Source organism: Vanessa tameamea, chromosome 28, assembly GCF_037043105.1.
Source record: "Vanessa tameamea isolate UH-Manoa-2023 chromosome 28, ilVanTame1 primary haplotype, whole genome shotgun sequence".
In the NCBI taxonomy this organism is placed as follows: domain Eukaryota; kingdom Metazoa; phylum Arthropoda; class Insecta; order Lepidoptera; family Nymphalidae; genus Vanessa; species Vanessa tameamea.
The window spans coordinates 6,412,846-6,436,322 of NC_087336.1; the positions used below are offsets into that span (position 1 = coordinate 6,412,846).

General features: G+C 42.2%; 1 protein-coding gene across 11 annotated transcripts in view; it reads left to right on the forward strand.

The window, feature by feature from the left end:
- The window catches only part of Rhea (rhea), a 76,665-nt gene extending 55,388 nt beyond the window's left edge, over positions 1–21,277 (forward strand). For 2 of the 11 annotated variants that reach the window (XM_026627860.2, XM_064219557.1), the window contains 27 exons: positions 684–849; positions 934–1,026; positions 1,228–1,302; positions 1,489–1,651; positions 1,746–2,346; positions 2,418–2,561; positions 2,673–2,806; positions 2,902–3,014; positions 3,292–3,450; positions 3,526–3,686; positions 6,342–6,444; positions 6,584–6,714; positions 6,820–6,952; positions 7,051–7,174; positions 7,386–7,550; positions 7,742–7,932; positions 8,392–10,152; positions 11,540–11,656; positions 11,746–11,922; positions 12,147–12,339; positions 12,417–12,547; positions 13,589–13,708; positions 14,010–14,554; positions 14,679–15,023; positions 16,700–16,735; positions 17,318–17,473; positions 17,779–21,277. In XM_026627860.2, coding sequence (XP_026483645.2) covers positions 684–849; positions 934–1,026; positions 1,228–1,302; positions 1,489–1,651; positions 1,746–2,346; positions 2,418–2,561; positions 2,673–2,806; positions 2,902–3,014; positions 3,292–3,450; positions 3,526–3,686; positions 6,342–6,444; positions 6,584–6,714; positions 6,820–6,952; positions 7,051–7,174; positions 7,386–7,550; positions 7,742–7,932; positions 8,392–10,152; positions 11,540–11,656; positions 11,746–11,922; positions 12,147–12,339; positions 12,417–12,547; positions 13,589–13,708; positions 14,010–14,554; positions 14,679–15,023; positions 16,700–16,735; positions 17,318–17,473; positions 17,779–18,772 — 7,231 coding nt within the window. In that variant the 3' untranslated portion in view covers positions 18,773–21,277. Of the gene's footprint in view, positions 1–683; positions 850–933; positions 1,027–1,227; positions 1,303–1,488; positions 1,652–1,745; positions 2,347–2,417; positions 2,562–2,672; positions 2,807–2,901; positions 3,015–3,291; positions 3,451–3,525; positions 3,687–6,341; positions 6,445–6,583; positions 6,715–6,819; positions 6,953–7,050; positions 7,175–7,385; positions 7,551–7,741; positions 7,933–8,391; positions 10,153–11,539; positions 11,657–11,745; positions 11,923–12,146; positions 12,340–12,416; positions 12,548–13,588; positions 13,709–14,009; positions 14,555–14,678; positions 15,024–15,380; positions 15,738–16,699; positions 16,736–17,317; positions 17,504–17,778 lie in introns of those variants that run through there. The other 9 variants (XM_064219563.1, XM_064219564.1, XM_064219555.1 and 6 more) reach the window with 8 other exon arrangements.
- Positions 21,278–23,477: the final 2,200 nt, after the last annotated feature.

Here is a 23,477-nt window from a genome sequence, read left to right on the forward strand (position 1 = left end):
TAAATAACACGGGTAAGTCACACGCATCGCGACATAACTTGTTTCTGTTCGTTAATCCGGATGTCCGCCGTGCCCAAGATTTCAAGTTTAATTTTCTCATTCATGGTGTTGATATTACGTTGATTCATTTGTTATTTGGAGATAAGGGTAAAGATAATCAAACCATAGATTGATATATACCACGCGATTTGCACTCAAACAGTTCTTGATTGATATATTTATAATACAACACTACACGACTCACTATACTCATTTCCACTTTAATTTGACCTCCAAAGTTCCGATAGCCACGTTGCCGACATTCAAAATGCCATTTCATCGCGAATCCATAACGTATACCATAGATTATTCAAAATTTCGACCAATGACATCGCGTCATTCGAATGCAAAAGTTGCCCATTTGCTTTCACCTCTACTAATGGCTTTATTGCAGTTATATCATTGATCGCTTTGTATGTAGTTTAAGTGATTTGTGCATTAAATGTGAATTAGTGCTTTTTTAATTAAATTCCAATCACGTTTTCTTGTTACTATTGTTTCGTAACGTAGATTATTCTTTTCAGTCTGCTAACGATCGCACAAGCGTTATTTTTTTCGTTGAATATAAAAAGATAAGGTAAGGTTCTCAAGTAAACTTAGTAGTAGTATCATAATATTTACCAAAGTGTGGTTCCCTTTGTCAGCACGCTGCAAAACGAGCTGAACGGAGCGGCGGCCGGGCTGAGCGGCGCGGCGGCGGACGTGGCGTCGGCCGCGGAGGGGGGCGCGCTGGCGCCGGCCGCCGAGCACTTCCAGCACGCCTTCGACCGCCTGGCCGCCGTCTGCCTCGACATGGCCGGCCAGACCGAGGTGCGAGCCGCATTTTGTTGCATTATATGTCTTATTCATTGGCAAATGTCTAACACGTTTATCCCTCGATATTTATGTTCACAGGAAGTGGAGAGTCGTACGCAGATGGTCAGCTCGCTTAAGACGGTCACCATCAACTCGTCCAAGCTCCTCGGCACCGCCAAATCAGTCAGTCAGGTCGGCTTATCTTCATACTCAGTATACAGTATATAATAACTTATACTGATTCTTCTGTTACTTCCCTTGCTCGAACATTATTTGGCTATCTCTTAAGCGACAACAAAAATCGAGATAAAAAGTCTTGTTCTAAAAATAAAAAATCAGCGCGAAACCCAATTGTGATTTAATGGAATGATAATCGTTCCGTTTCGATAACAGGATCTGACCCGACCGAATGCGAAGAACCAGCTGACGGACGCGGCGCGCGCAGTCACTGAGAGCATCAATCACCTTGTGAGTAAACATTTGCGATATGAGAACTCTTGCGATACCTCGTAGGAACAATCGGTTCTAAGAGTTAATTTGTCTAGTAACTCCATATAGTCGATGTCATAAGAATATCAGTTTATATTGGTCCCTCGAGCCGGACGTATTTTCGAGTGAAGTCGACGGGGATGGTCATAGCTTTAGTGCTCGCAGGTGGACGTGTGCACGGAGGCGGCGCCGGGACAGAAGGAGTGCGCCGCCGCCATCCGCAGCATGGAGAGCTGCCGCCCGCTGCTAACTGCGCCCTCGCAGCCGCTCAGCGAGCTCGGGTACTTCGCCTGCCTCGACGCGGTCGTCGATCAGAGCAAGCTGCTGAGTACGTAGTTCCGTAGTATAAATATTGTCTCAAATTAGTTTCTGTTGATACATCTATGTAAAGTGAGACAAAACTACAATGCGGCCGTCCTCAGGCGAGGGCATGTCGGGCATGGCGAGCGCGGTCAAGAAGGCGGAGGCCGAGCCGTTCGCGCGCAGCGTGGCCGCCGTGGCGTCCGCCGTGCACGGGCTGGTGGAGTGCATCGCGCAGGCCGCCTACCTGGTGGCGGCGTCCGACGAGACGTCGACGGCGGGCCGCGCCGGGCTGGTGGACCGCGCGCAGTTCGCGCGCGCCGCGCAGGCCATCGAGCAGGCGTGCGCCACGCTGGCCGAGCGCTCGGCCGAGCAGCCGCGCGTCATGGCGGCGGCCACGGCCGTGGCGCACCACACCAGCGCGCTGTGCAACGCGTGCCGCGCCGCGTCCGCGCGCTGCGCCGAGCCGCGCGGCCGCCGGCACTTCGTGCAGGTGGCCAAGGACGTGGCCGAGTGCACGGCCGCGCTCGTCAAGGACATCAAGGCGCTGGACGCCGACTGGAGCGACCGCAACCGCGCGCGCTGCGCCGCCGCCACGGGCCCGCTGCTGGACGCCGTGCGCAGCCTGCGCCAGTTCGCCGACAGCCCCGAGTTCGCCGCCGTGCCCGCGCGCCTCTCGCACAGCGCGCGCGAGCGCCAGCAGCCCGTGCTGGCCTGCGGACGGTACGCCCCGCCCGCCCCGCCCCGCCCCGCACGTAGCCGCTGACCGCTGACTGACCCGTCCCTTCCCGCAGCGACATCATCACGTACTCGTGCGCGATGGTGGAGGCGGCGCGCGCGCTGGCGCTGAGCCCGGCCGAGCGCACGCAGTGGCACGCGCTGGCGGCGCACAGCAAGTCCGTCTCGGACACCGTCAAGAACCTCGTCTCCGGGATACGGTAATGACCTCTCCTGCCATTTCACTTTCTGACCATATTTACAATACTGACATGTAGCATTTAGCAGACACTAGATGATATTTTACAATATTTTTACTATACATATGACAGCGAAATGGCTCCCGGTCAGCGAGAGTGTGCGACCGCCCTGGACACGCTCAATAAGCAGCTCCGCGAGCTGGACCAGGTGGCCTTGCAGGCTGTGGGGCTTGAGTTGCAGCCGAGACACGTTAACACACTTCAAGGTGAGCATTCACGTTGAAAAAAAATCTCATTTCCTTAACAGTACATATATACAATTATACTATAGCAGTTAATAAAACGTGTGTTCCTATAACAGGTTACTCCGAGCAGATAGAGAACAGCGCCGCGGAGATGCTGGAGAGACTGGAGCCGCTGCGTGTGGCGGCTCGCAGCGAGGCCGAAAACTTAGGGCACGCTGTCACGCAGCTGGTGAGTCGCGCACCACACGTGTGGTAATGCGAACTGTCAGAATTCGGTCATCATTCGGCCGGTCCTTGTCAACGTTTTAGTTAGTTCGTTTCAAGAGCAGGAATAAATTTAACCTATTTAAAAGATACACACAAATATATAACATAATAACATCCCCGTGACCAAATTCGGCCAAGACGGCTCTCTCTCAAACACGAGTCAATTGTGCAGAAAATATTATAGTCACCGTAGAATATGATCTACATTACAATCAGTAAAACACAGTCGTGTCGGTCAGGTGTCGTACGCCGAGCCCCTAGTGAGCGGCACGGCGGGCGCGGCCTCGCACACGACGGACTCGGCGGCGCAGGCTGCGCTGCTGCAGCACGCGCGCACCGTGCTGGAGACGCTGGCGCTGCTCGTGCACGCCGCCAAGCAGTCCGCCGGGAACCCCAGGGTGAGCGCTCGGGACCACCTGGTCGTGGTCGCCGCAATGAGCTTGGCAGAGGAGTAACGTGTCTCTCTCCCGCAGGCGGTGTCGGCGCACGGCGAGCTGGACGCGCAGGGCGGGCTGGCGCGCGCGGCGCTGGGCGAGCTGACGGCGCACGTGCGCGAGCTGAGCACGCAGCGCGGCGCCGTGGGGCCGCTGCTGGAGGCCGTGGCGCGGGCCGTGGCGCGCCTCACCGAGCACCGGTACGCGTTCAATTAAAAAATATATAGTTACATAAAGGCGTGCACGAGGTTACACAATTAGTGTACGAAGGATCCGCCCTCTCTTGGCTTGTTCTTCATTTCAAAGATTTAAGTAATTCGTATTCGACAAAAATACTCACGGTACTTACGTTTCGGAACCGACGGCGGTTATTTACTTTGATAGTCAATAAGTGTAGCGTCGATATATTGAATGTAGAAATTCGACTCGAACAAGCGTAAACAAAATACATAACATGTACGGCGGTTATTTACAAACAGCTCCTGTCCGGCTATATATAGCCGCGACCGAGGAGCGCGCGGTTAAGGACAGCGTCTCTCGTCTCTCGTCTGGTATTTTAAGTTAAACCGATTACAGTTAATCGACAATCCGATTCACTATATACAATGCGCCTTGATTTCAAATTTCTCGAACTAAATGTCAATAATCTTGTACCTAATTATGTAACAAGATGTAATACGTTCAAAGAGCAAGGTTCTCGTAAAAAATCTATTTGTAATCAAGACGTCTAGGCATTTTTATTGTGATCATAGCTTTCGTTTCTAGGGTTTCATAACCCAGACGGTAAAACGGGATCCCATTACTAAGACTGTCACCGGGCTGTATATCATGAACCGTAATATTTAGACAGTCGTAATTTTCACAGATAATGTATAACCACGAATACTAAAAAACAACAGACTCTTATAGATAATGGTACAGAACCCTTCGTTCGCGTGTCGGACTCGGACTTGGCCGGTATTTTTTTCTAACTCTACATATTTACGTGTTCTATTTTATGGTTATATTTTGGTTTAATACTAAGACATTTTGGCTTCTATAAACATACTAAAAATATATAAATGATATGTCCCGTAAATACCAAAATAAAATTCGTAATCAAATATTACTCATCATATCGATATGAGTTAGGACCGACAGACGAACAGTTTCTTAGAACGCTAATAAACCTATATTAGTTAGTGATGCAGCGCTTAGGTCACCGATGCGAGCTAAGCCTGGCCGAGAGCCAAACTCGATCGCTGTTATGAATTGACTAGTACATTCTCCGGGTTTGCTGCCCGTCGTATTTAACATAATGTAACAAAGCTATTAAAAATATTATTTTGATAAGTGATAAACTACCGCAGGATCTCCGTTATTATAGGTCCAATACGCTTAGATTTAGTTTTTGAAAGAATTTTTCTCGTAAGTATTCTGGACAGACAGCTGGGGGACCTGTATATGAGTACACACTCGTAGAGCTGTTACGTAACTAAGAATTGGTTCACCTTGAAAATTTTTATGGGATACGTGTACCATACAAACAAATGCAACAAAATTAATGTTATGAGTTATAACGCGAGGTTATTTTTAAAAATCAATCAGCGCTCAATACCCGTATAATATTTACATTACGAATGATGAACAAAATTTTGCCTTTATATTCGTCATAATTCGTGTAACTATATTTATAGAAACAGCGTCAGTAAGTACTAACTAAACTCTTAGCTTCATAACCTTCCTCAACTATAATTAACTTTACGTACGAAATTAATGCGGTGATTATTATTAGAGAAATGTGTTTACGTCTTAAAGGTTACCAAATAAAGATTTATAGAAGTCATTTAAATTGTAAAAATTGTTTAAATGCTATTTATAATCTAACAAACACATTTATAAACATTTTCTGTACTTGAATCACTTAATAAGAATTAAAAAATAAAAGATAAAACGATAGGCATTGCTTTTAGCTTTAGGGGATCAGATCGAGCGACGGATAAACAATATTTTTTATCTATAGAGTTATAAAAAAACACAACGTAAAGTTTAATCATCATTTTTGTTAAATAAATTCATTTGTACACATATAATCTTATACAAAATATGAATATCAAAATATATCGAAATCGTAATACCGCTAATAAAAGTGAATTCAGTCTAATTAGTGTAAGTGACCTCATTACAGACCATACATACATGTGCGTCGCGCGCGCGCAGTCCGCGAGCGGTTTGCGTAACGAACGCTTTTAGTGTCAGTGTCAAGCATGAAGAAACTGTTTGTATTTATTATTAATATTATTTGTTTATATCGTTATGCCTTGTTAATCTTCGTACGTATATGTAGAGAAGATTAAATACTATATGTTAGCAGTTTGTATTGCCACTGGCAACAATAGTCTGTGCAAATATTTCAGCTCATTTGTTTTAGTGGACCCAGAGAACCACTGCAGATCGTTCTTGACATAAATAAGCTATAAACCTGTTATAAATATGATTAAAAGGTTTACATGAATCTTTTTATATAATTTAGTCGATCTTGTTCAGTATTGGTATTGTTGTAGTTTAAAAACGATATACGTATTTGTTTTGATTGTGAGGAAACATGTTTATGAATGTAGTCGTGTGTTAATATACTCGTTAAATATATTTCGTAGAAAATCGAATAAAGCGTGCGTCTCGTATCGTAGAAACGAATAAACAAACGTCACCAACGAATTATAATTGCACATTGGTCTAGTGGCTAGTGTAGATTGTATCTTTAGATGTAAATCCGTACGCGACAATGAACAGATACGTTTTTTTAAAGTGTTTTAATAGTTTCGGTTAAATTACATTTGTAATAGTTAGTAATCACATATATGTACGTTTATCAGGATGTCACTGATCGGTAGCTACGATGAGACGGACTCGTTCGTGGACTACCAGACGAGGATGGTCGGTGCCGCGAAGGACATTGCAAGATTGGCCACCGATATGGTAAGGTTTTGGCGATTTAAGCATCAATTTGATAAGTTTTATTAATATTTTTATTTTCATATGTATATAGAAGTTTATTATTACATAAGATATATATAAGATCAGTATTATATAAAATACCGATGCTTCAATATTCTAGACGGCAAAATCGGCCACGGAACCCTCCAAGCTGGTGGAGGTCGGCAACGAAATGTGCGGGAAGTATGAGAAGCTAGCGGCCGACAGCGTGGGCGCCTCTGCCACCACTCCTAATGCGGATATAGCCAACAGGTGACCGTTTGCTACACCTTGAAATTATGCGCCGGTCCTCCGAGCCGGATGAACGCTTCCGGGAGCGAAAGCGGCAAACTAACGCTCGTCGTCGGTATCGGGCAGGATCCGCGTGTCAGCGGTGGAGCTGGGCGAGGCGGTGTCGGAGCTGGTGCGCGCCGGCGGGCGCTGCCGCCTGTCCGCCGCGCCGCCGCAGAGGCGCGCCGTGGCCGACGCCGCGCGCGCCGTCAACGAGAAGGTGCACACGTACACACGCACGTGCACACGCACGTCGCACGCGGCGCGGGCCCGCTGGTGAGCCGAGGGCATGCTTACAACTCGAGTGCTGTGTCGCAGGCGGTGGCCGTGCTGAGCGCGCTTCAGGCGGGCTCCCGCGGCACGCAGGCCTGCATCGACGCCGCCGCCACCATCGCCACCATCCTCGGGGACCTCGACACCACCATCCTCTTCGCGAGTGCAGGTAAAATATTCACTTGTAATTATCAAGCGTAAAAAAAATACCTTTTTTAAAAGGTTTGTCGGCGATCAGTATATATTTTTTAATTTAGAATAGTTATGGTCGTTCATAGAATAGCAAAAACATTATCCGCTTGTCGATTTGTCGCCATCTTATCCCTTTCATCGCTGTCAACGGTATTTCTAATTGAAATGTTTTTTTTTAAATCATCCAGGTACACTTCAATCGGACAAGGAAGGCGATACATTCTCTAACCATCGGGAGAACATTCTAAAAACTGCCAAGACCCTGGTCGAGGACACCAAGACCTTGGTCGGAGGTGCTGCAGGCAGCCAGGAGCAGCTGGCTGCTGCAGCCCAGAGCGCAGTCAGTACTATCGGTAAGTGACTCAAGTTTGACAAAATACTGCATGTTTTGATAAAAAATCTTTCAGCTTATTTTGTATACCTTCTCTTTGTGCGAGATTCTCTCTCATTAGAATAAAGTCGAAATAGAGCCGAAGTTGACACCTGTTATCTCGACCGGTTAATTTACGAGTTGATTCCTACAATGTGCGTGGCGTGTGCGCAGTGCAACTGTGCGAGGTGGTGAAGCAGGGCGCCACGTCGCTGAGCGACGGCGGCGCGGAGCCGCAGGTGCTGGTGCTGCACGCGGCGCGGGACGCGGCGGCCGCGCTGCGGGACCTGGCCGCCGCCACCGCCGCCGCCAGCGGCAAGCACGTCGCGCACCCCGACATGCAGCGCCTCAAGCACGCCGCCAAGGTACGCCCCCACCCCCTCCCCCGGTGACGACCGCCTATTGACACCTAATCCGAAATTCGGTTCAGAAGTGGTCCGATACCATTTCTGAACTGGACCTCTAGACCTCACTAACGATATATAACTGCGATGATGGATGCTCATTGGGTAGGACGGTCGATCCCACGGGGTGAGTAGACGAGACCACCATCAGTATAATAAATCAGGTCTAATACTTGGTACAGTCTAATAGGTATTAATTTATTTTTATCGAAAAGCACTACTCACTGTGGAATAACTGAGGCATTAATTTTAATTATGAAGTCTATCTGGACTCCTGTACATATTCGATTTCGTTTTAATATATTTTATCTTTCATTATGTTCGAAATTCTAGGTTTTGTCACTCACTTCACACACACGTGTTGTTTTATGTTTGTGTTCGTCTCTGTATATGTCAATATTGGACTTTCTTGCCTTATAGCGTTTGTCGGATCCGAAGCGTTGGAGCCTACCCGTCAAAACTAACACTATACCTAGAAGCAAGCGACGCTCTATTAACATAAGGGATTACAATTCGTGCGATTCAGAGACGGATATATTCCAATCTGATCAAGAAGATGAACTAATAAAACTCCTAGACTACTCTAGCCACGATGATGACGTGTCTCCGACGATATTTCACGATAGTTGTGAAGAAATGATCTCGTATATTGAGAGTAAAATGTTAAAACCATCACCGAGACTCATCAACGACGATGTCAATATGAGATATAATCTGACATCGAGGAATAGTCTTTTCGATATGGAATGGCGCGTACTGAAATACGGGGAGAGCATATTCCTGGGGGAGCTACGAAAATTGGTCGATTTATGTGTCGACTCCTTTGATAAAGCCGATAGTAGAAAGAGAAGAAACGCCCAAGACGCTAATAAACCTAGCACAGACCTAGACATTGAGATGAAGAGGCTGTCGCAGGTTATGGACGATTTAGATTGGCAGGATGTTGTTAATGAGAACGTCAGAACAACAGTAACGACAACGGTACACAGCGTGTCCAAAAAATCTAAATTCGAGAAGCCTAAATTAAAAAGTCCAGTATTTAAAGTTAAAAAGGTGAAACCGATTAACTTAACAGTCAATGTGGAGCTTAGTGCGGAGCCGAAATCGTCTCAAAATGATATAAAAGATCAAACAGACGATATTAAAGTAAATAAAGTTGAAATCCATAAAGAAAATAAACATTACTTCTGGAACATGTTCAAGGATGATACCGAATGGTGGAAGGCTCTGGCAAAACGTAATTTAGACAAAATGGAAGAAACGAGACGTGAATTGGAACGTTTCAGCGGACATGAGCTGGTTCTGGGCGAGATAAAGACGGAAATAGACAAATATGAGAGAGAGAAAGAGACATTGCAAAACTTTATCGAAGAAGTTGACAAATCTAAAGCAGTCAATAAAGATTTAGAATACGACCAGAAGTATGAAGATATGGTCTTAAAATTAATAGAATTCGCTAAGAAAGACTTTGTTTATAAGGGTTTCGATCCTCTCATTGAGAAATTAAAACTCTTATCCAATATACATGTTGAAGGACGAAAGAAAAAGCTCGTCAATATTGAGGAAATAATCGACGTCTATACAAAGATTGATATATCCAAATACACATACGAAGAACTTTGCTTGTTGGAGAAATATTACAAAGAAATTATCAGGAAATACAAAAGTGAGACGCGTCGGAAAGAGAATATTATTCCCATTGAACAAGTCAATAGAGAAAATATCACACGAACAGCTCCCCCCAATAGTAACGAGAACATTACCGTCGAACGTTCCAGACACAATTTACTAGCAACGATAAACGATTACAGTACACGAAGTATCTCAAAGAGCAACACTTTAAAAAGAGATAACGTCGGAAATAATTTGGAAATCTTCGACCTCACACGAACTTACCCTAGCGAATATTACGCGAACAACTGGTGGAAAATTTACGAAGACGTTCTCAAAAATCGGGAACAACAATTCGGCAGTATCGATAATTGGTGGAGTTTCTACGAAGCGATGTTGAACAGGGGAGACACGAGTGATGACGACTTGAGACGAATACGCGCGATCGTCGAAAGTAGACTAAAGAAACGACCAAACAGTCGAATGGAGGAGCAGCTAAAGATGCTAGACGAAGTGAAGAACGCGCAGTTCCACGAGAGCGAGGACGTGGCGACCAGCGGAAACGAATCGGTCAGAACTGATACATTGGTGTACATTAACCGCTGACAACGCACGGTCGATCTAACACGCGAGCGAGCACGCGATGGATGGCATGCTGTTCAATAGCTTTCATCGTTCCATCGTCTCATTTTAACTTGTGGTGTATGAAGATGTTTTCACTATCAACAGCTGTTTGAGTTCCAATTGTTTTAATAGTTCTTCGTAGTAACATTAGAGTTGGCCAACAATCCCTTGATTCAGCAAATCGTCTCAGAAATTTTAGAACACCTGACTAAACGAAACAAAATGTTGTGTATGTATTTAGACCTCCAGCTTCACGATCCTCTTGTCGATCATCAATTTGATCATCGTAGATAAAAACTATACAAGATCTACAAACATAAATGAACCTAAGTAAGGTTTTCTTTTTAAGTAAAAGACTACTTGTGCTAGGAGGACTCTTCACAACAATTGCAATAAACAGTTTGGACTTGATGACGTCATTACATTACAAATGTCGTGCATTTAACAAATACCAATGGAAGATTATGAGTTCTTTATAATAAATGTTCCGTTTAAATGTGAACAAGATCGAATATTTTGCAGTCAGTTGAAGGGGCAGCTGTAGTCTGTAAGTACTGCTATGTCGACAAGTGATTCAGCTTTTGACAAAATAATTGGAACTTAAACAGCTTCATTCATTCACACCACACCGATCGCCCATCACAGAATCATGCGATGACAGAAATGTGTTTAGCTGTCTGTCTGTTGTGTGTGCGCACTTGATATACACTTGCCCACTATTGTATTCCTTGTCTATACGTCCTATATTACTGAACATTTATTATTGTTTCTGTGATCTTATGTAGATATTTATTACGATGAATCTTTTAAGTATATTATCTTTTGTATAATAGTCGGTACCCCCCCCCCCTCCAACCCCCATTTCCTAAACACATTTCACCCTTCTAGCCATTCATATCATGTTATTTTGAATACCATCGAGTGTATTACTAAAAGCCACAAGCATTTTATTAACCGACTCCGACCGAGGAGGTTATGTCACAGCGGAGCTTTGGAAGTCCAATATTGACGTACATTCGACGAGCTTTTTATGTTTATATATGTATCTATGGTTGAAAGCTTATGGGTTTCCCGCTATGGCATGAGCTTTTTCGCACTGGGTGTAATTTTTTTTGTTTTTTTTTAATTAATTTTTATTATTTAATTTTGTTGTTTTTTTTTTCAATGTCTGCCCTAACTTAGTTGGCAACCCAAAGCTTTTGTAACTGTTAAAAGTATTAATTATTCGTAATAAATTTCTAATTGATACGTTCGTGTTTTCAAATATGAGTTCAAAGTAAGAAAAATCGTTTGCAATCGTGTACTCTGTAATATAATATTAAACGTATTAAAGGTGATGGTGACCAATGTGACGTCACTGCTGAAAACCGTGAAGGCGGTGGAAGACGAGCACACTCGTGGCACCCGAGCCCTGGAGTCGACCATTGAGGCCATATCCCAGGAAATCGAGGTCAGTTTATTCCGTCCAGGATCACCTCGACGGCAATTTAGTCCCGCCCACTCGCTGGAGGCACGTACTGAACGATGCTCCGTCGCCAGGTGCTGATGTCGCCGGCGGCGCCCAAGAACACGGCGTCCGTGGAGGAGCTGATGCGCTGCACGCGCCTCATGACGGCCGCCACCGCGCGCGCCGTGGCCGCCGCCGGGCAGGACCAGCTCGTGGCCGCCGCCAACCTGGGTCGCCGCACCGTGCTCGACATGCTGGCCGCCGCCAAGGTACGCGAGGGCCCTTGGACTATTACGCGAAAACGTCACCGTATTCGAGCTATAGATCTCGACCTCATTGCTTCGTACTCGATTCAAAGTGTTCAAACGCCTCACATCAAAGGAACGGTCCCGTGGATCTGAACTAAAAGTGGGTGTTCCGTGAGGATATGAGGTTCTTCTCTAATAGACATGTTTTTATTTAATCATTAACGTAATCCAACCGTCGCCGGCAGGGCGCGGCGCACGGCGCGGAGACGGAGGAGCTGCGCACGCGCACGCTGGCGGCCACGCAGACGGCGGCCGAGGCCTACCGCGCGCTGCTGGCGGCGCTGCTGGCGCCCGGCGCGCGCGCGCAGCTGCCCGAGCTCAGCCGCCGCGTGGCGCGCGCCGTGGCCGACATGCTGGCCGCCGCCGACCTGCTCAAGGGTGAGTGCCCGACGCCCCCTCGCCCCCTCACGCCCTCACCCGCCCGCCGACCGCTGACCGCCCCGCTCCCTGCGCAGGCTCCGAGTGGGTGGACCCGGCCGACCCCACGGTGATCGCGGAGCAGGAGCTGCTGGGCGCCGCGGCCTCCATCGACGCGGCGGCGCGCAAGCTGGACGCGCTCCGCCCGCGCGTCGCCCCCAACACCCAGGTCAGCCGCTCGCGTCTTACTCCTCTCTATGTACCTCTGTATGCATCTCTCCCGTTACGTGACCCTTTGCCGTCGTCGGGAATGTAGAACATCTGCCAATACTCGTATGGAATTGAAAATCGAAACATTCAGAAGAACAACATGAAGAGAGAAAATGCCACGCGTCGGTGAGATATGTTTGATATTCTTGGTTGTTTTCGTATCACCCAGGAATCAAACATATTACCCATCGACCGTGGCGCGGACGACGTGACGAGATTATACGAAAACGTGGATCGCAGCCTGCCTTGTACTTCCCTATGTATTATGACATTGCCCTGTACCCGTATTGATACTACATGTATGCAACTCTTAACAATTGATGCATTTCCACTGAAATTTCTATGTTAGCAAATCTTCATAAAATCACCAACGATTGAAAGGAAGAAAAGAAAAGTTTGTTTAGAAAATACTGCACGATTATAAAAAGTATATTAAAAAAAAAACACATATATATTATGATAATAAAAAACATAGTTAAAAATAAACAACCTATATACTACTTTATCTACAATACATCCAAAGAAAAGAATAAAAGAAAAAAAAAACAAAACAAAAAAAGATTTGATAAGCAATGAACCGTGTATAATTCAGCTCCCAAGTTGGGTTCCAAAACTAACGGTGATTTTCAATGGTACACGATGTAGTTACGACGGACTGTGACAATCTGCCTGTTATTTAACATAAAAATTGTGTAGTATTTTATCGATTTTTGTGGACAAAAGCTTATGAATTTTGTCTGCATCGCGTGTTGACAACATAGAAATTGTGGAGACGCGGCCTGAAACAAAGATTCTGATCAACTATTTTATTTATATATATTTTATTGGAACATAAGTGTAGACCAGCAATTATACTATGTCATTGTAGTTATACAAACTAGTGATTTTCTCAGAATATATATTATGTGTGCAAGTTATTAAAGTTATATTTCCATTATAATATATATTAATATAAATCATAATGGAAATTTATAAAATAAGTTATGTATATCTCGTTTAGGAGACGGACGAGAATTTGAACTTCGACGAGATGATCCTGGAGGCGGCCAAGTCTATCATCGCGGCGACCTCCGCTCTCGTGAGGGCCGCATCCGCCGCACAGAGGGAACTCATTGACCAGGTAACATCACCCGACTCCGCGTCGTCATAAAACTCTTAAGTCAAGGTGGACACGATCAGTTTATATCGATAGCCGATTAACACGGCTTAAGGATAACAGTTTCAAGGTTTAGCTCTAGAACTGTAAAGCGTTGGTCTCTCTCTCTTTCTCTGTGTCTACGAGTGTTACATCTCACTATGACAGTACCGAATAGATACAACAAACTCTTGTGCACTCTATTTTCTTCTCGATGCTGGGTTAGCACTCGCGATTGATATCCGGCCAGAAGGACCATTAGTACAACACGTTATTATTTTTGCAGGGCAAGGTGGCCCGCCGGCCGGCGTCGTCGTCGGACGACGGTCAGTGGTCGGAGGGACTGGTGTCCGCGGCGCGACTGGTGGCGGCGGCCGCTCACGCTCTGGTGGAGGCGGCCAACGCCCTCGTGCAGGGAGCCGCCTCCGAGGAGAGGCTCATATCCAGCGCCAGGCAGGTGGCCTCCTCCACGGCGCAACTGCTGGTCGCCTGCAAGGTGAAGGCGGACCCCACGTCGGAGTCCACGCGGCGCCTGCAGGCGGCGGGCGCGGAGGTGATCCGCTCCACCGACAACCTGGTGCGCGCCGCGCGCGACGCCATCACGTGCGACGACGAGCGCAGCCTGGTGCTCAACCGCCGCATGGTGGGCGGCATCGCGCAGGAGATCGACGCGCGCTCCGAGGTGCTGCGCATCGAGCGGGAGCTGGAGGAGGCCCGCGGGAGGCTCACGGCCATCCGCCAGGCCAAGTACAAGCTGCGCGACACCTCCGGCGACGACACCGACCCCGACCACGCCGGCTACTCCAGCGACGCCTCGCCCGGGCCCAACAGGTGCGGTCGCTGCTCACTTTGTCTATCACGACGATCTTGTTATCGTGTTATATTCGTCAGTGATCTGCTCGACTGCGGAGTATTTGTCTCGGGAATGAATGATTCGACTAAACATTATTCGCAGGTTCAAGACCCCGAACAGCAGCTTCGCGAACACGACGTACAGTCCCAACAGCACGTACACGTCGCAGCACACCACGCAGAACGTGACCAACAGCAGCCAGCACGTGACCAACAGCAGCCAGCACGTGACCAACCTGAGCCAGCACGTGACCAACCTCAGCCAGCACGTGTCCAACCTGAGCCAGGCCGTGCACGGCGCGCCGGCCTCGCCCACGTCGCCCAGCCCGCGCCCCCCGCAGTCCACGAACGGCTACCAGCGCGACGACAAACCGCGCAGCCCCTCCTTCACCAGCTTCCGACCCCAGGAGGACACCCCGAAGCAGAACTACGAGGGGTTCACGACACGGTGAGTTGTATTCGCTGAAGTTTTAATGGTCAAAATTTAATTTTATTCGTAATCTAATTTGCGTTCAATTGTGACAAAAACATTTCAAATTTAACTTTTAATTCGTATCACAAACAATCATCTAAAAATGATATCACTTTTTAACTTGCAATTTAACTAATGACTTAAATAATAATTAGTTCGTAATATTACATTATGCTTATTAATCAATTTTAATAATATCATAATTGAACGTTGTTGAAATGATAGTTTTTATTACTTAAATTAAATTTTGACCAAAACGTCTCAACCATAATACCTCATTAACATATTTCTAATCATTTGCTTCTCTTACACGCTGCTGGACATCACAAATAGATGATTAATATACTTCTGAACATCCTGTATAAAGTGCCTTCCGACTTATGATCAGTGCCTACACATTAGATTTAAGTTTAGTTTATAATATTCATTAGTGTAAGTTAAATTAAAATATTGAATATTACAAACAGATTTTTTGTAACATTCTGTATAAATATTCAATGTTTTAAAAATATAGCATTAGAAGGAATATTATTCAAAATTGTCTACGCATTGTTACGCTGAACTAATTCGATGTAATTGGCCTTTCAAATGCAAACAAAAAAAAAACAAAATTACCAAAAAAAAAAAAGAAACAATGTATAGTCATAAGAATTTGACGATTTCGATGGAGTTTATAACATTTTGATAAAATGTATTGTTGTCTATATACGCTACAGTTCTGAGCATGCTCTTTACCGCTTAAAACTGTCAGGACCAGGTTTATAAAACGATTATTCGAAACGTTTAATTTGACCTTGAAACATTTGAAACTATCTCGATGCAATGTTACAAAACAGACACCATCCTCCGCCCTGTCGCTGATTTTACTTACAAGGTTACAGTTATTTCCGGTATAATCGTAAGTACAAATTAACATTAACATTGAAATATAAATACACATTCACAGACACCAAATTTGACAAACACAGAGAAGAACTTTAAATATTTTACTACGACAATTATATGTGGTCACGAATATATATACAGACATTCACGTACACATTCACAGAGACAGGGAGAAATAGCAATTGTTAAGTACTTTAAACAGCTCAATTTTTTATCAAGACATTGTTTCAATGTAAGTCGGTTGAGAATGTTTCAAGGTCGAAAACGTTGTGGCCCATCGGTGTAAGGATCTTCTAAATTAACATTTTCTGTCGTAAATGTGTAAAAGATCTTCAGTATCGAGGCTGTTTATATGTCACGTCTGTGTGATTTTCGGTGATGATAAAAATCGGTCCCCCTGATTATCCACTCTAGGCCAAAAATCACGTAATTTCTTTGCCATTCTTGTGATTACACATGGATTTATGTTCACTAACATCAGTATAAATACATGATGTGTCCTTCGGTTTAATGGGTCTACTGGCTAGCTTTTAGGGATGCACATCCTAAGGTCACCCCGGATCGGAAAAAAGCGACGAATTAAATTTAAATAAACTGACAGTTGGTGGTCAACTAATTGGTTAAAATAAAAACTTGCCAACACAACTTCTTTTGGAAATATTTCGTCGTATTAGTCAAATATGCTGAAGATCTTTTTAAATTCTGCTCCGACTACACTTCCGTCTAGATCTTTTCCGTAGTTTACGTTTAGTTGTTTCGTTTTCCAGAGAAAAAACAACCAATGACAGAACGATGGGATCTAAGTAAGTCGTTGAATATTGTTTGAACGGCGCTTTCCCCGAATGTTGTCATCGTTTTATCCTTGACACGCTTGTATCGATACGTAATCGTATCGAAAGTCGCGACGCAGCATAACATAGATTCAACAGAATATTATTACTGAGCTCGTCTGCTGCGGCGGAACTTTTGATATGGTGACTGAAGATTGCAACAGCGTCATACATTGTTATATAAAAAACATCGTTCTGTACATATTTACGCGTTTATTTAAATATCAATCTATCTGTTAATCTTTATTTCCTATCTATCTTTTTTTTCTCTTTTACCGCATCTAAATTAATCTGATATTAAATAAATAAAAAATCGCATCGAATAAAGCTTTCAATGTCTAAATTTTATTTAATGAAGCTTTTATAATTAATGAATTATCTAATAATTAATAGCAATGTAATTAGACATGTCGGACGTCTGTGCGTCGATATATGATAATACGATGTCGATATGTCTGTTTACATGCGACGTAGCGACGCCGTAGCTACTAACATGTTTAATGTTTTTTGTCTTTTCCCTCCTAACCTGCATGCGGGTGACTGATGTAATATTAGGACGAGCATGACCGAGGAGACGGTGGTCGTCAAGTCGTTGCAACTGCCGGAGGTTCGTACGGCCTATTTGATAGAGGAGGGCGAGACGGCCGAGAAGATATTCTACCGTCGCGAGAGACCACCGCCGCCACCACCGAGGCGCGTCTCGCTACTAAAGTACGAAGACGAAGCTAGTTCGTGATTTTGGTTCGTTCTAGACTATTTATATACGCACAGGGGGGGGGGGGGGATAGCACGTCGAACTACAATCTATCATGTTCAATATGTAAAAGGGGGTTAAATATCATTCATGACATGGACGACAATTTATCATCGATTTGTTTTATTAATTACGTGTTTTGTGTTTAACAACAGAGCATGGCATGTTGGTGTCGGTTTAACAAACGCGGGTTGTGGGAATAACACTGTTTTCTTACCCATAAGCTAACCTGACGGTATAATAGACGACGGTGACATTTCAGCTACGAGACGAAACTGTACGACACGCCGCGACCCATCAACGAGTATTACGCGAAGACGGACGAACAACGCCACTTTGAATCGACCAACCAATATTATAAGGAACAGAAGTTCGGCGGCTACGACGCCCCGAAAGCGCCAATGAGTCCCAAGTTCAATGCCCGCGATCTTAAATTCGATGAAAAACCCGAACCTATTTATTCCACTCTCAAAAAACCGACTTCTACGTTCGATGGTGTCGGGCAGACTTTCTCCGAGCACCGGAAGTCTACCGAGGCGATCCCCGGAGGCACCAAGCAGTCGGAATTTACCGTGAAGAGCGAATCGTATCAAAGTTACCCAAAGACGGAATTCTTTAAAACGGAAACGCGACAAGAGGTTAAATCTCCGTTCGCGACTTCGACTCCATCGAAGTTCGACAAGACGGACTACGCTGACTTCTCCAAAAACATGGACCTCGTGAAAGCTCCCACGCCGGAGTACGAAAGAATATCGTCCCCCTATGGCAAAGACGTCCATAGCTACGGTGGACCGAATTTCTTCGAGGAGACGACCACCGAAGTCAAGGAGATACCGAATGGTACCCAAAAGATTACAATGACGAAGATATACAGCTCCTCGCCCGTCAACTTGACGAGCACCAGCACGAAGTACGAACCGATAAAACTCGAAGGGATCGACGAATTGTCGAAATTCGATAACGATTCGAGGTACAGCACGCTCGACTCTCGCTTCAACACGTTGGAGTCGAAGATGAGCTCGGACACGAGTCGCTCCTTCATGAGACCCTCGGAGTTTCAGTCGTCCGACTACCAGGCGACAACCAGCACCACTGCGAAGAAACCCTCCGATCTGGTGAAAGAGATCGATAGCTTGGACAAGAAGTTCTCCAAGCAGACGATCACCTCCGAAATCATCGAGAAGAAGTCGGTGATGACCAGCTCGCACAAATCCGAGACGAGTTCGACGGTCACCAAGAAGTTTGGGAACTTTTAAAGGTTTGAGCATTAGTATCGGTGTGTTTGAAGTTTATCATCATTTATGCATTCGTAGTTTCGTAGTTTCGAGCTTCCAAACTACTTGACATACATACATACATCTAATCGTTACTGGCTTTGTGTGTGTTGTCGTTCAGTCATTTCGTGTGCACGTCTCGTGTGATTCTAAAAATATTAATATTTAAAATGAAGTGGTTTTGTATTTAAATTAGTGTGGCTAGTAGTTCGTTAATTAATAAATATTATAATATAATAATACGGAAATTATTAACACGAATTATTTATAATTAATATAATCTTCGGTGCTCTTAGATTAGACACTCGGTGCCTAAAGACTTGAATTAAGATTTGCGAAAAATTATTTATTAAAATTTACGGTTTTAAAGGAAACTCGGCCAGAGGTTAATAGTTTATTGATCAATACCTGCCATCAATATAAATGAGTATCTATTTTCGGATCTAAACCAACCACCATATTCCAAACAGCGGGAATTCATTGGATATAAAACACATTTAAAAACATTCTGGCCGAAATAAATCTCACGAAGTGTAATCCTCCGGGATCCTTACTAGAGTTGCCTTAAATAAAATATATTTTGTCAAAATTAATAAAACAATTTGTAAAACTAATTGTGACTGTGTATCCATACACTTAAGGGGTTCGGTGAACTTCCTAATGTGTAGGTCGTGGCATTTCTGCTACTGATGATGTTTGATAATGTTTGGAAGATAGTGAAAGTCTTCACGTCAGAAAATATTTATTAAAAATCTCATACTGTGCCTAAAACGTGTGCCACCTAAATTTTAATACGGGAGTGCCTTTAAGAGAAATAACAAATATATAGATATATGTAATCGCACATAAATTACTGTTTTTTTTTAATTTGACAGACTATACAACGTATGTGGACTATGAAATTCCACAAAAAACCGACCGTAAAAGATTTAAAACAAATTGTTTATGAATTAGCAATGTGGTCGCTATTTTGTACGGAGTATGTCTACTCATATGTTTTTTTTTATATTCTATTAGTTTTAAAATATAGCATATAACAAGTGCCATAGACAGCCCTAACTTAAGTGTATATAATACGATGTACGTTTAGTGTGTAGTGATGTTTGGTGCAATCGTTTATGTAATTCAACATTTAATATAACTAATGTGTATGATTTTATTTAACTAACGGACTAAATATGTTTAATATTCTGACTGATTTCATAAGCTGCTATTAAAACTATAATTTTCACCTTTTTATGGCTTAAAAACTCAAATTTGTATATCGTAAAGATTTTGAACAGTTCAATCTAAAATATTCAAATATTGAAATGAAATCACGAAGTTAATGGGACTATATACTTTTTGAGGTTTTTTTATGGAAACGTTGAAACATCAATATAGAAAAAATGATTGAGCAGCTGATTTAAAAAAAAAAGCTTATGAAATCTCTTAAAATTAACAAAATGCACGATTATTTATAAACGTTAAGATGAAATTTGAATTAAAAATAAATATATAAAAAAATATTATGTATTTTCTTTGTAGAAGTGTAGTGTCGACATCGACGAGTCTCGTGAGCGTCTCGACAGGTTATAAATAATATTAAGTAAACGAACGGTGCCTTAACGCAGCTTATTTATTTAAATATAATAGTATTAAGTAAAGCGATGCCCGCGAAAGCGATACGTCCACTGGAGGTATGGAAACACCAATTATAATACATTAATGAACTTGTATATATTTTGACACGTTTGCATTGACGTAAAAGAAAAAAAAACACTTTTAAATCTGTATTTCAAGTACAATGTCTTGATGCAAAATATATACTCAAATAATTCGTAGGTAAGAACCAGCTCTTTTCATACGAAATATACAAGTCGCATTTAATCATATATTTTTAGTAATGGCAACATATATGTATATTTTCTATTTAAAGGGCTAATTAAATATTTTAAACTTCGTCTAATGTTAAGAGATACCATTTCAAATTATAATGTAATTGCTTTTAACAGTAACATGATTATTATCTGTAGTTTACGTTATTATAACTAGGAGTAACGTGTATTTTATACCTGTATCGTATTTTGTATCTGTGTAAAGTTGTATTCCATTCTGAATTATAATACGTTCAAATAATATTTTAACAATTCAATTTTATTTAAAATGTTGTTTAAATTCTATATGAAATTGTTAATTTTTTTTTATAATCTTACAGAGTCATGTCAAAATTAATACTTTTTTAGTATGTAATTTCAAATTGATATATAATTACATAGTTTTAAGTATATAGTACGGTATATAATCTCAGTATAATGAACCAAATAAATTTGTACTAATTTTCAATATTTCCTTAGTAATAATTTCATCGTTTTGATTTTTGTACTAACGGATTAGTATTTGTTAATATTATTTAGAGATTTTATCCAATTGCGCTCCGCCGGTAGCTGTCACGTGTAGTTGGGGCATTGTATGACTTATATCTGTAATAAATATTTACTAATTCTACTTGACGTTTTTATTTACAACCATCCGCCTTTATAAGAATTTCATCATGTATAATTCTAGCCTGACGATATCTATGTATAATTGATTGATAATATTTTATGTGACAACTTGACAAAAATAGTATTATGAAATCAAAAAACAAATTTAATTTTAAATTAGACATTTCATGAAACATTATTGTCATATTAATTATTATAATTAATTCATATAGCAGAAATTGGTAAATTCCATCCATTCCATCTGGGCCCCACGAGAATGTCGGTTGCTATGAATGCAATGAAACTCCTCTTAAAAGCTTTTTTATGCTTATTCTTACTATATTATTGTCAGAATTCGTCTCTAAATTAAATATATATATATATTAGTCACTGTAAGAGTACCTATCTAGCATACAAAGACAAAGACAATCGCATTGTTAAAACAAATCAAAATCCTTTATTCAACGAGTAATATTACATTTGGTGCTAATATAATAATCATCACCATTATTTCGACACCTACAATTTATACTACGCTAACTCGAATTTTAGTGAAAATCGTTATACACATACTGAATTATAGTAAATACTCAACTATAACCCGTGACTGTGACCCTGTATCCCCAAGTAAACACTGTAAGAGTATCCGGCATACAAATATATTTAGATGATCAATCAAAATATACTCTATTCAAGTAGGCTTTTACAAGCACTTTTGAATCGTTATTTAACAAACCATTTAAAGTAAAGCTACCACCGGTCCGGAATGTAGATTCTACCAAGGAGAACCGGCAAGAAATTCAGTAGTTACTTTTTTTCAACATATAAAAATACAGTCATGTTAGTTAAATACAATTATATATGTATGTCATGTCTCCTGCCTGGAAGTCAACAAGCATTAACTCCACGCTTTTTTATCATCAATATAATCTTGTATCGAATAATATGCCTTATTTACCAATGATTTTTTTACAAATGACTTGAATCTACGAAACAGCAAAGTTAAAAATCGAATTAAAATCCCTTATCCAATATACAATTTATCTCTGGTCAGGAAACTATCACTACGAAATTAGAAAATGTGCGCTCTACCTTTTGACTTTTTATCTCAACAATATAGGGTATCCTGGGTTCTCACTTGGTATGGTCCCCTAAGGGATCAATTCTTGGATCTTTTCTATTCCTTTTATAAATAAATAACTTGTCGTTTCTTGTTGTGAACAAACATGATTTGATGTTTGCTGATTATGCATCCATAGTTTTAAAAATATTATAAAGTAGTTACAGTATGACGATGAGCAATGCCACCTCAGATATAGTACACTAGTTTAGCGTAAATAACAATATTATAAAATTTAGTTCACCAAATGTGAAAAATGTAAAGCTGTAATTATCGATGGATCCAGTTGAGTCGCTGAATTTCTTGGCCAAACCGTTGATGCCAAGTTGAAATAAAGAAAAATTGAAGCAAAGAAAATAAGGTAAATAAAACGACACATTATTTAGCACTGTTTATTTTGTTGACAATAATAACTGATATTTTTGGTCTCGTCTTTTTGGATGGAGACGATTTGCACGAAAAATTAAATACAAACAGTTTTTATTTATTTTCCACGAAATGTGCAAAATCAAGCAATTACGCGAAAATGGAATGCAGTACAACAGTCGATTAAATTATCAAAATCACTTAACAAATTTTACAAAAAAAAATTAAAGCCTTGAATTCTTTGCGCATCATTTTGTTAAATATATTTTCTACACTCACGATAATTTCGTTTACAATCCTTTATATATTCGATTTATTAAACTTTCTACACACAAGACATACGAAGATACACGGATTCGTTTAAAAACTAAATGCTTAATCTATAAAAGAACTTCAAGAAGGGATGTGGGGGGGGGGGGGGGGGGGGTGCATGGTGAATTAAGAAATTATGTATCTTTCTGTTCTCTAATCTCACTGTTTAACTAAACACAATTCTTAAAAATTGTAGGTATCCATTGCAAAACAAAAAGCAGATATACTCTGTAACGAGCCCGCGATCTCGATAACGCATCTATCACACAAATACACTTAAACATACGAATCACTTCGCACATGTATATATATATATATATTTACTTACAATAATATAATCATAAAAACGTATTGGATTTGTAATATACTCTTATACACTTAAACATAATGTGTACTCAATGTTCCCATACAATTAAAGAGCGCC